General features: G+C 34.4%; 1 protein-coding gene across 1 annotated transcript in view; it reads right to left on the reverse strand.

Moving 5' to 3' along the window:
* LOC110030389 (nicalin-1-like) overlaps nucleotides 1-17,392 on the reverse strand; it is an 18,149-nt gene extending 757 nt beyond the window's left edge. The window contains exons 1-8 of the mRNA XM_020733467.1: nucleotides 17,007-17,392; nucleotides 14,404-14,573; nucleotides 10,599-10,702; nucleotides 4,115-4,181; nucleotides 1,311-1,403; nucleotides 1,068-1,232; nucleotides 578-718; nucleotides 399-476 (exon numbers count right to left, since the gene is read on the reverse strand). Of these exons, the coding sequence (XP_020589126.1) occupies nucleotides 399-476; nucleotides 578-718; nucleotides 1,068-1,232; nucleotides 1,311-1,403; nucleotides 4,115-4,181; nucleotides 10,599-10,702; nucleotides 14,404-14,573; nucleotides 17,007-17,292 (1,104 nt within the window). The 5' untranslated portion in view covers nucleotides 17,293-17,392. The remainder of the gene's footprint in view (nucleotides 1-398; nucleotides 477-577; nucleotides 719-1,067; nucleotides 1,233-1,310; nucleotides 1,404-4,114; nucleotides 4,182-10,598; nucleotides 10,703-14,403; nucleotides 14,574-17,006) is intronic.
* Nucleotides 17,393-17,435: the final 43 nt, after the last annotated feature.

The following is a 17,435-nucleotide window of genomic DNA, read 5'->3' on the forward strand; positions in this document are numbered from 1 at the left end:
TTCTTGTTTGTGGTTGTTCTCATCGAATAGACAGAACCGCGAACTAGTTATGAAATAAAGCAAAAAAGCATATGAATCAGAATAAATCACCCAAATCAATAACATTAGGATAGAGCAAGCTTAGGGACACAATTAAATAAAAAGTGATTTTCTTGTTTGTGGTTGTTCTCATCGAATAGACAGACAACCGCGAACTAGTTATGAAATAAAGCAAAAAGGCATATGAATCAGAATAAATCACCCAAATCGATACCATTAGGAAAGAGCAAGCTTAGGGACACAATTAAATAAAAAATGAATTAAAAAATATTGAAGTACTCATAAGCAATTTAAACTTCAGCCACCAAAAAAATGACAGTAAGGAAATGCTGAGGGTTAAAATTTAAGAAATTGCTCACACGAGGATTTGAGATATTAATTTTTTTATGTTTTATGCCAATTTTGACTCCCATATCTTGAGCAACTTCTGAAAGACCCTGCCATTCAACGTTCAACAGAAAGAAGAAAGATAATTCTTTATTAAAACAGAATTACTCAGTAAATTTAAAAAAAAAAATGAATTCTGTTCTTGAATTACATCAAACACTTGTTTTATATAGGCATTTTCTGGTGGCTTTGATACATGAACCCACAACTCATTGTCCCAAGAGCCGATGCTATTCAAACAAATGGCATAGTCAATGCTCTCTCTTACACGCTGATCAAAACTTCTTAGCCACTGAAAGAATAGAGTTCATAGCACTAGTAAAAATGCTAAAAATTTATCATGAAGGCATAGCATTTAGGAAGATATACATGCATACCACTAAATTCCTATGTATTTGCATAGCTAACAACTAAATTATAAGTTTTAGGTAAATGGCATATTGCCGATGCATAAAAAGGAGTATTTTACTTCTTAAAAGTTAAAATGGTGGTTTTGTTGGATATGATATGAAATATTTTAGTAGTGTCAATGTACAAAGTAAAGCTTAGGTTTTAGATATGTTAATACATAGAAATTCAGTGGTATGTACGTAAATGCTCCTAGTAACTATCGTTAACATTTAAAGAAGCAGGAGGTTGACCTTAAGAGTACCATTGTAATTATAAGGTCCACCAGAAGTCAGGCCAAAAAGTAAATTATATCTCCCTCTCGTCTTTGGATTGGAATAAAGACGTGAAAAAAGACGTGCGATTTCCAAAAGTGCCACAACTCCACTCCCATTGCTGTCACTCCCGACTGAGAGTGCCTGCCTTAACATATAAAACAGCAGCACAACTTTAAGTTTCAACCAAAAATGATTAAAAAATGATTAAGATGAACTTACCGGGGCTGAACCAAAAGTATCATAGGATGCAATTATAGCAATTGTAGGTAATTGATTGGCAGAATCATCCTCTTTTAGCCCAGGCAACCATCCCTGCAACGAAAATATCAAAATAAAACTCAGTTAAGGAAAAACTGCAACAGAATTCCCGAATGTACATTTCCTAATCCTAAAATTACTAAAGCTAGGGGTGTAAACAAGTCAAGTAGGGCTCAAGTCACCATTGACTTTAAAGTCTTAAATTTTAATATATTCTGAGTATATTTAATATTAATATTTTTTTAAACAATCCGGCTCATGAGCAGATGGGTTGAGTCATGGCTGGCTTGAGCTTGCCTTGTTAGCTCATTGAGCTCAGCTCACGAGCCACGTATCGAGTCAAGCCCGAGTCGGCTTGGCTCAATTATACCCCTAGCTAAAGCTATGGATGACTTGTCAAGATCAATGCATCAGTGCAGGGTAAAACTGGCTATACTCATGAACTATATTACCTAACATATAATGATGAGAAAAGCATAAAGATATGGCAATCCTCAAGAAAAAGCAAGGGAACCTTACATATGTAGCACACAATTCTTATGTATTTACATATTTCACACCTAAAGTTTCATATTTACATACATAGCACTTTGGTTCTTTAAAACTAGGCATGAAAAGGTGTATTTTAGTTTTAAAAAGTGGTAATAGTGCTATTTTTTATGTGACATTAAAGATTAGATGTGTGTAAAAATGAAAGTTCAGGTGTGGGATATGTAAATACATATAAATTGTCTTCTGTCTAGGTAAATGCCCAAAAAAGTAACAATAAAAAACCTTTACCAATGTATCAAATACTAGGCCTTACAGACATGCTGTCCAATGCAAATATTTACAAGAACTATAAAAGAATTTTATAGGGGAGTTTACATCAAGCACACGTGCTCCACATTGCTCATTGAACAGTGAAATCCAACTCTAAATGAAAAACAGACATCTTTGAGCTCTTCATTTTTATTATATTTTTCAGGACAGTAAGTCTGTTGGACTTTCTCCGGAATAAAAGTTCCTGAAAAAAGGAACTTAGCAGGATTTTAATGAACTAAGCTTATTTCGCTTACATGTCCAAAGGATTAGAACTACTCAAAAAAATAGCAACAACAGATATTTATTGTTGTACTAAGAACCAAGTTTTATAGACCCACCGAACCTTATTTACAAAAATTATAAAAAAAAATTGTAAAGTCACTGAAGTGGGAGTTCATATCAAGCATTGTGGTCATCAAATGTCTCATATGCACCGTGAAATCCAATTCTTTGATAAAAACTTGGGGCATTTACAACCAGAGCACACAATTCTATTTTATTTACATATCTCACACCTAAACTTTCATATTCACACACATAGCACTCAAATCTTTATTATCACATCAAAAATAGCACTACAAACACTTTTTAAAAGTGAAATACACCTTTCCATGCTTAGGTTCAAAGCACCAAAACGCTAGGTATGTAATTGAAAGTTAGGTGTGGGATATGTAAATAAATAAGAATTGTGTGCTGGGTATGTAAACTTCCCTAAATTTTTTTTTACAGATGGTGCCATTGTCCTAGGGTCGAATCTCATCTATATTTAAAAAACAAAAAATCCAAATAGTGAACAACAACTTTCAAGCTCTTCCTTCTTGGTATATTTTCAAGGGCAGTACATCTATCGAGAACAAGAATTCAAAAAGATTTTTGTAAACTAAGCCGATTTCACTTTCACATTCATTGTATAGATTTAGAGCTCAAGAAAATGCCATTGCACATTCATTGTATAGATTTAGAGCTCAAGAAAATGTCATTGATGGGTTAACTGCATAACAAGCAGATTTCAAAAACTCGCATAATAAATGAAAAGCATGCTTGGATTTTTTTTTTTCCTTCTATTTTTAAAAACATATTTCTTTAGTGTGTTTTTTTATATATTTTTATATTTTGCTTCTAAAAACAAATTAACATGTATTTAAAAATACTCAAAACAACTTTTGGGTATTTTGAGTGTCTTTAAAAACAATCATACCATAATCAAATATGTCAAATATGCTTTGCTCAAATTAATAAAACAAAATAAAAATAAAAAAGAAGAAAATAAAAAACAAAAGTAATCCCAAATGGCCCCTAGCGGTTTGATTGACATGATAGTCCATGCCCAGTGTGAGATCTCAAGTTTCCATGTCATGCATGGTATCGATATGCTAATGCAGTGGCAGGCATCTTTTCATCCTTGTTATATGAAATAAGGGACCTTCAAGGATACTACGCAACGACACAGCCAAGAACAAAGGAAGCTTGGCAGCTTCTCTAGGCAGCATTGCCGAGCAAAAGGAACCTAAAGAAAAATTGAACAATTTAATTTGGGAACATACGACCCAATTCCTATATGTATTTACATATCTAACACGTTAACTTTGCTTTTTACATTTACACCACCCAAATCTTTCATATCACATCAAAAATACCACCATTTTAACTTTTAAACAGTGGAATACACATTTTCATAGGTAAGGTGACATGTATGTAAAAATTGAAGTTTAGGTGTTAGATATGTAAATACATAGGAACAGAGAGGTATGTATGTAAATATTTCTATTAATTATCAGGGAAACAGCACCAAATATCACTTTCAACAACTACATAACCATGATTCATCCATTTTAAGTGACTGAAAATCTCAAATCAGCGAGGAAATTTTGCTTGTAATTTATCACTATTACTAAGAAAATAACTCAAAGTTTAACATTAAAAAATGCTATTTTTAATGCTCAAAGAACGTAAACTTGGACCTGAATATTTGTGATGGTAGGTGATGAAACTTTCTTAGGCTCCCACGATGATACAACCAGCTTGTATCTGAAACAAATCAGAATGCAGTCAATTAGAAAAAGTTTAAAGCATATATTAGAGAAGAAGAATATTACTTGAGAAACAATAGCTGTTTAAAATAATTATCGTCTTAATAAGGAATAGTGCACAAAACTTCATGGACATAACACAATTACATCCAAAGGCAAGAAACAGAACAGAATAAGAGAAGATAAAAAAATCAGGGATATAAGGGGAAAAAAAGGGAGACCTCCTTTAACTTAATTATGGTTTTCAATTCTTCTGGAGCTTGTTTGATTTAAAAATTAAAAAAAATAAAAAAAGAAGCTGATGTTGAAATGGTTCAGCTATTTCTTTTCAACCTAAAATCAAAGTCAAAGCCAACCGACATCAAGTCACAAAAATATGAGTAAACTTGGATGTCTGCAACATCACGTTTCTCATTTAATCATAGGGACATTTACATACTAACAACACAGTTCTTATACATTCAAATATCTAAAACCTAAAATTTCATATTTACATACATAACACTCAAATATTTGATATCACATCAAAAATAACACTATCCCTAACATTTTAAAAATGAAATACACATTTTCATGCATAGTTTTTTTTAAAACCAAGGTCTTATAAATGTAAATATCAAATAATAAGCCTTAGATATGTAAATGCATAAGAACTGTGTGGTATGTATGTAAATTTTCCTTTTTCAAAGTGAAAAAACACATTTTCATGCATAATTTTTTAATAACAAGGTGTTATAAATGTGAATATTAAACTATAGGCCTTAGATATGTAAATGAATACAAATTGTGTAACTCCCATACATAACACTCAAGTCTTTGATATCACATCAAAATTACCACTATCCCTAACTTTTAAAAAGTGAAATACACATTTCCATGCATAGTTTTTTGATACCAATGTGTTATAAATGTAAAAATGAAACTATAGGCCTTAGATATGTAAAAGCATAAGAATTGTGTGGTATGTATGTAAATTTTCCTTAGTTATATTGCAACTTCAAATCTAACGCTAGGTGAAAGGCTCTGACTTATATGGTATAACAGTCCGATCTCTCACCCGTCAAAATATTATCCGCTTTGGCCTAATAGCATCATAGTTTTGTCCCAATGGTATAACTTCCCAAGAGGTCACCCATCCCATGAGTGCTCCCATACGAGCATGCTTAACTTCATAGTTTCTGTCAAAATTTCATTCTTACACCAAAAAGCACCTCGATGTTTAAAAGTTCGGCTTCATTTTAATTGAGAGATCTCACAATCTCCCCCACTTAAGAAACAGACGTCTTTGACAGTGCTCTAAACCCTTAAGTAACTGACATCCTCATCAGTATTCTAAACCTAAAATCATCCACCAAGTAGATAGGATTCTAAAGTGAGACCAATTCAAGAGGTGGCTCCCACTATGTAGCACTTTGTCCCATCTTGGGTTCAAGAGGTGATTCTCATGGTGTAGCACTTTCTTCTACATACACGTATTTCTCATCTTCAGACTACTGTAATACTCTAATATCATTTGTAATAGCCCGCACTCTCACCCATCAAGATCTCGCACGTTTTGGCTAAATGATCTCACGATTTTGCTCAGTTGAATAAACTTCGCAAAAGGTCACCCAACCCATTAGTGCTCTAGCACGAGCAAGCTTAACTTTGGAATTTATACCCTTCAATTGGCCAGCACGAGGATCAGAGTATTTACCATTTTCCTTTTGACTTACAAGAGAATATTTGGAAGAACTTGCTGTTGTGCAATGTATTACCTACATAGAGTCTGTGGACCAAGTAATACATGCAAAGTAAGAACTTAATGCTTGTGAAGAAAAGGTTGTCACAAAACAAAAAAATGCACATGTTTGGGCGCAAGTAGGACAGCAAAAGAAAAAGCACCAAAGAGATAAGCCAAAAACCAAGTCTAATTGCCCCCTCTACAAAAAGAGACACCCTGGACCTTGCAACCTAACCATTGGCAAGTGTTTCAGCCGCTATAGCACCAATCACAAGAAAATAAATTGCCCTCTCAAGACCCAAACTCAATCCACAATAAACCAAAAAAATAACTTCAAGCGACATAAGAATGAGTGACATAAATCAAATAAAGGTTAACATCAGAAGCAAAATGGCAAAGGACAAGCATTTTAACACTACTCTTAACCTAACCTAGTAGCAGCCACAACAAGTGATAGTACCTCAATTGTATTAGCAGCGTCCTCCTGGATTGCAATAACAATTACATCAGTTGTCGCCACCAACATATCAATATCCATCAATAGTGAAGTACTAGCCTCAGAGATCTTGGGCTCAAGAGCAATCCATAGAGACGATTCCACCTTAAACATTTGTTATGACTCCTCAAGAGGCTCGTGAAGCTTCTAACATAATGACAGGTATAATATTAATTTTAAAACAACAAGCAAGAATATTGTTTGTCTCTGAGGCATCACATTTATTCATATCAAATTAATTTGAATTTAGTGCATCGGTGTCTCTATTACGATCACATCAATCAATCACTATACCATATAACTCATCTATGATTGTTACTCAATGTATTCATGATAGTGATATTATTATTAACAAAATGCATACATGCTACAAGCCTACACTTACGGTATTCATGTAAGGTTATGTTGATTCACACTCTACAAGGTGGCCTAGATTTGCCATTACAATTAGAGGCTTCCCCTACACATACTGCAGAAAATCTTGTTGGTTGCTTACACTTCAAAGCTCATATTGCAAACACAACACATTTTATCGTGAGTTTTTCTAGGTATCCCCCAAGTTGTAATTGCCCAAGAGAATACGTCGTTGTAGGAAGTCTCTTTTAACCCAAAAAAAAAAAAACTAAAAAAAAAGATTTGTCTACTTGTTTGTTTATGAATGTTTTTTCATAAAATCTTTCTCGTATGTTTATTCGGGCTGATTATGGCTTCATTCACTTTGAACCACTTTTCTCTTGTTGTCTACTTGTTTGTTTATGAATGTTTTTTCATAAGATCTTTCTCGTATGTTTATTCAGGCTGATTATGGCTTCATTCACTTTAAACCACTTTTCTCTTGGTTTTGTCCAGAGACTTTTTACTAGATAAATATTTTCATAGTTATTCTTTTTGTTTCTTCTTAATTTTTATCAACTTTCAGTCTTTCATTTCTTCATTTGCTTTTCTAAATGAGGGTGAACTAGGAAAAGGAATCTGAAAAGGACAGAAGTTAAGAAGGTCATTCAACTAAAACAAAAAGAGATGTAAAAACCTTCCTCGGCCCATATTAATTTTTCTTCTTTCATAAGTCTAGCTCACCCTACACTTAGCTTGCCCATCCTGACAAGCTTATGAATCACCTTTCGATTCATTTCACCCAGAAAGTTGCCGCAACAAAAGGAATTGGCGCCATGGATGCAACTATTAACAAAGATCCCACCCACTGTGGTTCCCTATTCCAGGCTAAAATCCTTCGAATCGATCTTCTCCAACTTTGAATTGCACGTCGTCTAGTTTAGCCACTTGTTGCCCGTTCAAGTTGTTTGATATCGTGTTAATCTTTCTAAATATAGCATGCTCCCAATTCCTTTGCTCAATCTTTCGACTCCAAATTCACCTAAACCAATAATGCTGCCATGATGTCGCATAAAGCAATAACGCTGCCCTGATGCCGCCTAAAGCAGCTCGCTCAATACGTCGTTGCTCGATCCTGCGATATGAGGCGGCAGGCTTGCCTGAAGCTTCACGATTTTCTTCATTTCTTCAAGAGTTGTGAATCTCCCCTCAATGAACGAAAAATATTCCTTATTTTCAAATCTGATTTGGCTAACATTTTTCTCTAATTTCTCCTCCAAAGCATCTACTTCTTGGTTGTCATTATTCTCAGGGCAATTTTTTATCACAAAGGCAAAACTCTTGCACGACGTGATCCCATCATTGGCTTCCTAGCTAGCTCGAATCGCGGACTATATCATGAGGTACTATCACGAAGGCAACACTGCGATCTCGTCGTTGGCTTCTCAATTGCTCAAATTGAAACTCTATTGCAAGGTTCAGTTACGAAAGTGATGTCGCGAAGCCGTCATTGGCTTCCCAGCTAGCTTAAATATTGTATTGCAAGGTTCGGTCATGAAGGCAGCGCAACACAATGGAGACAAAACTATCGTTGCGACCGGGAGGATCCCTCAACAATTTAGATCGTTGTTATGATACTAATTTGATAGAAACGATACAAGTTTCCACATAAACAATAGCATTTATTTCATCAGTATCATATCAAAATGATACAATTTCGAATACATAAAAAATAAATATACAATTTGAGAAAAGTAATTATCTTCCAAACCCTAAATCTAAGATTCAAAACACCACTCACATAATATAGCCCTAAACATATTAAGCCATAGTTATACCCCAGAGTAATAACTAACAAATGAGTAAATTGCCCTTTTAGTATTGTGCCTAACAAAAATCTTTAAATTATTTGGCGGTCTCAGCATCGACTCAATGGAGAACGAAGAACGAGGCGGACGATGCCGTACGTGCCAGTCTAACACTTTCATTCTGCTCCTCATCAAATAAAGGTGTTATTTGGCGGTCTCAGCATCGACTCAATGGAGAACAAAAAACGAGGCGGACGATGTCGTACGTGCCAGTCTAACACTTTCATTCCGCTCCTCATCAAATAAAGGTAAATCCAATCAAAACACAAGATCTAGAACCTACCTTTTCTCTTTAATCTAGAACCCGCTTTCTCCTTCCCAAAAGAGAGGTCTAACACTTGTGCATGTCCAATTAGATATTCTCCATAAAGATCTGAGGTACTTGATCTAGACTTAAAAGAAGGGTTAATCTACAATATCATAAAGTTTAGATCCCTTGCATCAGAAACAATGTGATACAACACCCACCAGGCCTAAAATCCTATCAGCTTTAGTTCATCAATGGCGTAAAACCAAGGGATGTCTTATTTGTTCAGAACTCCTCTAATCCCAATGTTAAAAGCATCACAGGAAATTACTGCAAGTTATTGGCTATTGCGGGAAAAAAAAAGCAGGCACCATTTCTGTCACTATAAGCCTCAGAAAGCTATGGCTGGCAACAAATAATGGAACCACATTTTGACCTGGTATATGATACTTTCCCATCTAAATTTCAAAGCTGCTGAACACAAGAATTATTGGCGTATTTCTCATTTAAAATAACCATCCTGCAAGCATTCAAGTATGCATATTTATTCTATTTTATAAGGAGCATAAAATCATCACACGTGCATCAGATTTATTTTTTTTCAGAAACAGATTTCAAATGTCTTCTGACAATGTATTTTGCATTGTTTGCTATGACAAGAATAAAGTAATGACTGAGAGAAGTAAAATGTAAATAAATTCTTAGCTAATAAGCCTCTAGTCGAGAACAGATGTGTAAAGTAGTAATGCTCAAAACAATGCTAAACAGATGCATGATAATAATTCCAACATGCTCTAAGGTAAAAAGTACCATATAGTGACAAAAAAAAATGCAGCATTTTCTAGGCTCAGATTTCTTTGCAAGATCAACTGCAATGTGCTCCCAAGAAATGGTTAAATTTCGAAGGAGCTGGGTTGGGACGGATTGATCCATGCAACGTTACTTCCGAATTACCGTAGTTTGAAAATGTGAACTCCACATCACAAGCCCACCCTTGAAAAAATTGCACTATGATTTTTTATATCTATATACTAGTGTTTGCATGTTGTTTATTATTTGCAACAAATTCGCTTATCGGGCAGTTGTAGGTTATTCCAATACTTTTTTCTCCCAGTACAATGATTGCCTTGGCTAGTGTATGGATTCAATAAATATCCAAGGATATCATAATGTCAATGCAAGTTATGAAATAAATCCGAACAAGGATTCCTCTCTTTCTTTCTCTCTCCTTTTTCCCACTTTATCTTCTCACATGAAGATTTGTTGCATTAAAGTCTAAACCTGCTGCAGTCGATGAAAGCTCTATAGATGTAGGTGATAGAAAGGTACATGTGCTGGTTATTGCTATAATTTTTCATCCTTTGATGTTGGCATGAACCACAGGAGTTTCAATCATGATTGCATGTAAGGAAATGTTCAATGACCCAACACATGGGAAATAACAAGACTAATTTGTGAGGCAAAACCATGATTTCACCAGAGATTTCAATCAACAATTGTTGAAAGGTATTCTTCTCTCATCCTTCTTTATTCTTACAACTTAGAAGTGTGAAAAATAAATATTCTATTTGCGCATAAATTATTTCTTTCTAAAACTGTCAAAGAATAAGCAACAGCAATGCACAAAAAATTCATTTTTGCTAGCGCAAAATAATAAAATAACATAAATAGTCCTCAAATGTGACTGCATTAAGTGCATCAAACATTTATCTGCAAAAACTGATCAAGAGACTCCTATTTCGGCTTACCCGCCACTTGTTGCAGAAGCGGGCTGACCCGTAGCATCACTCCTCCGAATGTCAGCTAATATGGAATTAAGTTTATCATTCTCAAATGCAAAATAGACTGGATACTGCAGTGAATTTACAGACATTGTAATTTGAGTTTTCAGAAATAAATGGAGCCATGAGAGAAACTGATTCAATAATTACTTTATATGTTTCAGAAATTTATATACCTGGCACAGAATTCTTATGTATTTATATATCTCACACCTGAACTTCCATATTTACATAGATAGCACTTTAGTGCTTTAAACTTATGCATGAAAAGGTGTATTTCACCTTTAAATGGTGGCAATAGTGCTATTTTCTATGTGATATTATAGTTTCAATGCTATGCGTGTAAATATGAAAGTTTAGGCGTGAGATACGTAAATACAATAATATTGTGTGCTATGCATGTACGTGCCCCTACATGATTTTACTTAATTTAGTAGAAACAAATGCTTTGTTCAAATCAGTAGACAAAAAATAAAATTCATTGCCCTCAAAAGAAGTTAAATAATATCAAGAATTTTTCCAATCCAAAAAATGGTTTTTTTCCCCACTAAAGGGTTGGCATGCAGAAGGGGCGGCGGTTGAGGGTTTTGGTGAGGAAAATGATTCACAAAAGTCGGTCAATGTAAAAATAAATAAATTCAAATTTCAAAATGAACTCTAACTAACACAAATCAAAACAAAAGAAATATTTTTAGCTAATAAAAATAAATTGATTTATCCATGCGTCCCCTCTTCATTATCAATAGAGGCCGCCTCGTCCAAACTATTTGGAGTTGGCTCTGTGGATCTGAATTCTCCATTCATTCATGTAGTGTGATGCATGACGAACATTGGTTTATACAAGCCTTTTGGCACCATTTCTACAAATGTCATTTTATTGGTGCATTTTTTATCATCTATAATATATTATGCAATCACTTAATTCTATAAATTCAATAGTTGTCACTCCCACTGCTTCTAATATATTAATATCTCATAATATCATTCTAATTATATTAATTTACCTATAAATCTTCATGATATTTTCACGTTGCCTGGTATTTTGAAAGACTTCTTCATAATCTGATCTTCTAGCAATATTCCTTGGCAGTTATCAATCTAATATCCTCTAAAATTGCATCTAATATACTCATCTATATCTATTAATACCAAGCCCCAAATATTATTATGCAGATCAACTAAAATTATTGCTTTCGATTTGCTTGGGTAAATTCGTATCTTCCTTAAATTTATAGTGGTTCAAAGCATTTGGTTTTTTAACATGTTCTAAAGACAAAATAATTATTTACCAAGCTATCTTTCACATTAAAAAATTCTTGCCCTCTAAGTTCCAGTTAAAATAATACATTATAGCCATCTAATATTCTGACTTCAAAGTCTGGTATTGTACAGATTTGTTGTCTACTTGTAATTTCATCATATTTGTAGAAGTCAGGGATATTTATGTTACACGTATAAATAAATTTGTGTAATGTAAAAGGCTATAAGATGAGACTGGCGTAATAATTGTATATAAAAAAAAGATTCGATTAGGTCGGTTCGAAGGAGGCAACCGTCTCAACGATTTCGTTTTAAGAAGTTTGAGTGTCCCATTCGAAACAAAGAGACGAACTAGATGAGAGAATGAGAGCAGGGCCCAAAAAGAAGAATGTGGGGTCAAATTTTTGTCTTACCAAAGATTTAATATCATTTGCAGAAGTTGATGCCAAGGGCTTGTGCCTGAATAAGAAGAGGATGGTCGTTCGTACGAGAAAAGCATGTGGCTCGTATGCTGGAGAAAGGGGCGAACCGAGCGCTAGTCTTGTTGCGTCAAAATCAAAGGTGGAAGTGCTCGTGTGTTTGAGGGGTGAAGTCGAAGTAGAGCAGCAAGGGAAGAATAGGAGACTTGAGGCACCATGTGTATCAAAATGAAGAGTCAGTTGTAATATCATTCTATAAAAAATATCATTTTATAAAAAATAAAACTATTATGCCACTATTTATATAAAAATATATGCATGCATATATCATGTATATCAATATGAAGTCAATTGTAATTTAATTTCATTAATATAGAGCATAAAAGAGAAAAAAACTAAAATAAAAGATAGCTTCAAAAGAAATATTACTATAAAATCAAAATATAATTGCTCAACTTATTTTTTTTTATGATTCTTGCAGCCACTTAATCTTTAATTGTTTTATTCTATACAATTTTTAAGTTACTCTTTCTTCGGTCAATCATTCTAATCAAAAACCCTAATATATTTCTTAAATTTAACATTATCCTAGAATTAAGTATTTAAACATAAATTAGATGCATAATAGAAATTTACCTCAATTTCTCTTATTGCATAGTCAACAATTCCTTTAGGATTCTGCATTTGTAAATATCAATTAAATTCTCCTAAATTTCAGAAATATTTAATAAAATCTAATATTTTATCTAATAAAGCTTAATATAAATAAACTAGCCATACATCTTTATCCCATCATTCATTGTCATTGATTCTTCCTCGATTCCAAACCACATGCCCTTCCTGCTTTATGATTTTAGTTTAAAAAAATCCATATTAATGCTTTAAATACAATTCAATTAATTTAAATAAAATCTAAATAACCTTAAGCCGCAGCATACCTTATAACTGTTCAATTAGGCTTGACTAACCCAAATTCATGTCTCCTCTTCTCCCTTATACACGTGTTCTCACCCTTTCCTCCCCTTCAGTTCGATATGAGGCCGTACTTTCCACATGCCAAGGCACCACTATGCTTCTTCCTTCACAAAAGATCTCATCCCGCACGAGTACTCTACACGAGCACTTACACCTCTGATTTGGATGCAGCAAGACTAATACTCGGTTCGACCCTTTCTCCTACATATAAGCAGCATGCTTCCCTCATACAAACAACCATCCTCTTCTCGTATTTGCCCGAAGCCCTTGGCATCAACTTCTGTAAATGGCATTAAATATTTGGTATGAGAAAATTGTGACCCCACATTCATCTTTTTGGCTCCTGCTCTCATTCTCTCATCTAGTTCGTCTCTTTGCTTCGAGTGGGACACTCAAACTTCTTAAAACAAATTCGTTGAGACAATTGCCTCCTTCGAACCGACCTAATCGAACCTTTTTTTTTATATACAATTATTACGCCAGTCTCATCTTATGATTTTTTTTACATTACACAAATTTATTTATACGTGTAAAATAAATATTCCTGACTTCTACAGATATGATGAAATTACAAGTAGACAACAAATCAGTACAAAACCAAACTTTGGGGTCAGAATGTTAGATGGCTATAATATATAATAAAAAAATAGCAGACAAACGTGATAAAACATAAAAGTTTATTAGCACAAATATGCAATCTGGAGAATCAACTGTTGTCAAAAAAATAATGAGTGTCAGCATGGAAGGTAGATTGATCAACTTCAGGATATGGTAACATAATCCAACGAATAAAAATAGGGCCATTTACATACATACCACCCATTTCCTATGAATTTACATATCTAGCAGCTAAGCTTTGATTTTTACAAGAATGCCGCCCAAATCTTTCCTACTACATTAAAAATACCAATTTTAACTTTTAAGAAGTGAAATACATCTTTTCATGCATAGGCAAGGTGGCATGTCTGTAAAAATTCAAGTTTAAGTGTTAGATATTTAAATACACAGGAATTGAGTGGTGTGTATGCAAATATTCCTAAAAATAATGGAAGTTTCAGTTGTTGGAGAATAGTAGAAAAGCAGCAGGTTCAAAACTCCGAATGGTAAATCTTACTTACAGGAATATATGAATGTATGAGCAATTTTTCCAACTCAAACAAAATGCTTCTCGTTAGACTATCACCATTTACTTTGTCACTTGTTATTCTCCCGCCAGATTCACTGGAGCCAGTTCTTTGAGGAAGCAAAAGCAACAATCCACCCAGTGGTTGTTTCCTAGTAATAAACTCTGAAATAGGATAAGCCAAAAATACCAGAATCATGGCTATAAACATTACCTTGAAAATAGCTCTTTATTGTCAGTTCCTAGAAAAATAAGTTTGCAAATACATCAAGAAAAAAGTGCAGAAATACATAAATCAAAGAAGCCTTGAATTGGATGGCCGCCATCACAGTGAGATTTGAATCCAGATCCCAAGCACACCCATCCCCACTCATCTAAAAAAGCCCTTTTTTCCAACATTTGGTGAAAAAATTGTAAGATATGTTGTTCTACCACAGCAATTCAACGAATTGCAGTTGCTAGACAGTACCGACTTGTTACAATATTAAGTTAATTTATGTATGTTAAACCAGCACTCTGATTGTGGAGTGAGGAAATAAAATACTTCAATGGAGAACAAGAAAAATAAGAAAAGGATAAATATTCTTTACTTTTCAGCTTTTAAAAATTGAATCAGAATGTTAGAAGATGAAAAGGACAACCATGGGGGCTATTTGGTAACCTGTGGCGAGTACAATTTAGGTACTGTTTGGAGTGAAACTTGCCAGAAGGTTTGAAAAGGGATCTTAAAGTGGGAGCTAAAAAATCAATATTTAACCGAATTTAACAAATCCTGAAAAAGATATGATTTACTCAATTTGGCAATTTCTAATCTCTCGCATCGGTCTCCCCCTCGCCCTATAACTCTATTGCTCTCTCTGTTTCTCATCTTTCCTTGTCATGCCTTCTCTACATTACATTGGGCCTCTCCTCAAGTAGCATTCTTCCCTTTGTTGAAACCCTCAATTTCTCAATAACTTCAACCTCATTAAGGCTTTCACATATAAGCAGTGCCTTCTTGCTTTCTCTCCTAATATTAAGTTGGACAATAGGAGTTCATGCTAACCTTATTTTGTGTGTTTGATACTTTGTGTAGTTTATTACTTTCTACTGAACGATGTTAATATGTCTTTTATAGTGCGCCGGTTATTTTCACTAGGAAATTTTCAAATTATGAGGCTTATACCTCATTCTACCTCAAGGCTTGCGCCTCGCCTATCCTCAATATCCAATTGCAAAATTTTAAATATTGCATGGTTGTTGTCTCATTTGATAGAAAATTGTCCATATGTAGCATCAAAATGAGAAAGCTCGATAGAAGATGTGCGTAAAATGTGATAAACTTTAGAAAAGGAAGGTTTCATGTTCAAACTTGCCAATATTTCTTTGTAGACTCAGAATATGGAATATAAATATGTTTCTCGCACCTTTTATAGGCTATAATTACCATGTTACCAACTATCATAGTAGGGTGGAATGTAAATTTAACAATGTCTGAGATATATACAATCATAAGGTCATCTTAGAAGAATTATTTAGAGGACATTTGCAACCTGGAATAAGATAAATTATATCCTAACACTCATGCGGCCATTTTGATTGAAATTATAGGGAGATATTGTTATTGTTTGCACAATATTACATAACCTTATAGAATGATATCAAAGTGATAATAGATATTTGAATATGTCAAAATCAGAGATGAAGAACGATTGAAATTTGGCAGAAGTTGAGCTACTTAATGATTACCTTGACTTAGAAACATTAATTGGAGAGCAATTTAAAGGCAATATTTAATGCCATAAAATAGCAATAAGTATTTGGCCCGCATTTGTACGCCATTCATTTATACACTTGGCAAAATTTGATGGCATTGTCTTTAGTACCTTAATAATCCTTATCGTCGAAAGCAATTTTACAAACAACAAAGCCCTTGTCATTTAAGCTGTTTGGTCAACATAGAGAGCAATTATTACTTTATGGGTATAAATTCAGCAATATAGATTTAGCATTGTTGATAACAAATGACCGTTGCTTGTTGTAGTGCTTTATTGTAGTTTCATTAATTATTATCATTTCATCATTACGTTGCACTTCTTGCCCAATACATATGTTTATTATTGTTTCGTTTTTACATCATTATGCTCAATCTAACATGTCACGATCATTTAGGTTATCCAACAAAAGCTGAAAGTTTATAGTACTCTAGAGAAATGACACTCAAACATAAATGGTTTTAATGGATAGTATTATTTAAGGTGTATCAACAGCCATATATGTCATCAAGCTGAAAATTAATGTGTGCTCCATGGGAGGGGGTGGATAAGGATGTTTGGATCATGTCACATATGTTCTCTGCATCAATTTTGCTTTAGTTCATTGTTCTTTCTAAATCCCACTTGAATATTACACATTAAATCAGTGCTTGAAAATCTTTAATTCTAACCAAACAAGCCCTTAATCATAAGAAAAAGGGTAAGTGTCTACCGTGCAAGAATAGGCTGTGAAATAGCAAGCAAAACATTATTGAAAAGTACACGTGCATAGTTTCGAGAGCTAGATGGATCCGTGTTGAGTAAATTATAGGCAAGCGCGATTTAATTAATTGTTTAGGATTACCATTGAGAAGCGTGAGGTTGAGTTCGCGCACAGGAAGTATTAGAGCGGTACGAGAGAGATCAGCGTTGGTTGTAGAGAAGGAAGAGCCGGCGTGGTGGTTGAGACCGGCGAGGCGAGATCCAAATGGGACTCCGGCGATGTCGTACTGGATCAGGCGGTAGACGTCGACGGCGGTGGCGGCGTCGCCGAGCTCGACGCAGGCCAGGAGGACAAGGGCGAGCACAAGGACTGAGTAGATCGACTCCAGGAACTCGCCGCCGACTCGATCTCTTCTCATTCCGACCATTGTGTTGTTGTGTTGGTCTGATCGGATCAGCAGAGAGAGAGAGCGTGGAAGGAAAGATAAGTAGGGTTGGTGCCCGCCCTAGGCCGGCTTTGGCCTTTTGAGTAACTATTGTTGTATAATATTTTTCTAAATGGACAAATTAA

Source organism: Phalaenopsis equestris, unplaced genomic scaffold, assembly GCF_001263595.1.
Source record: "Phalaenopsis equestris unplaced genomic scaffold, ASM126359v1 Scaffold000001, whole genome shotgun sequence".
NCBI lineage: Eukaryota > Viridiplantae > Streptophyta > Magnoliopsida > Asparagales > Orchidaceae > Phalaenopsis > Phalaenopsis equestris.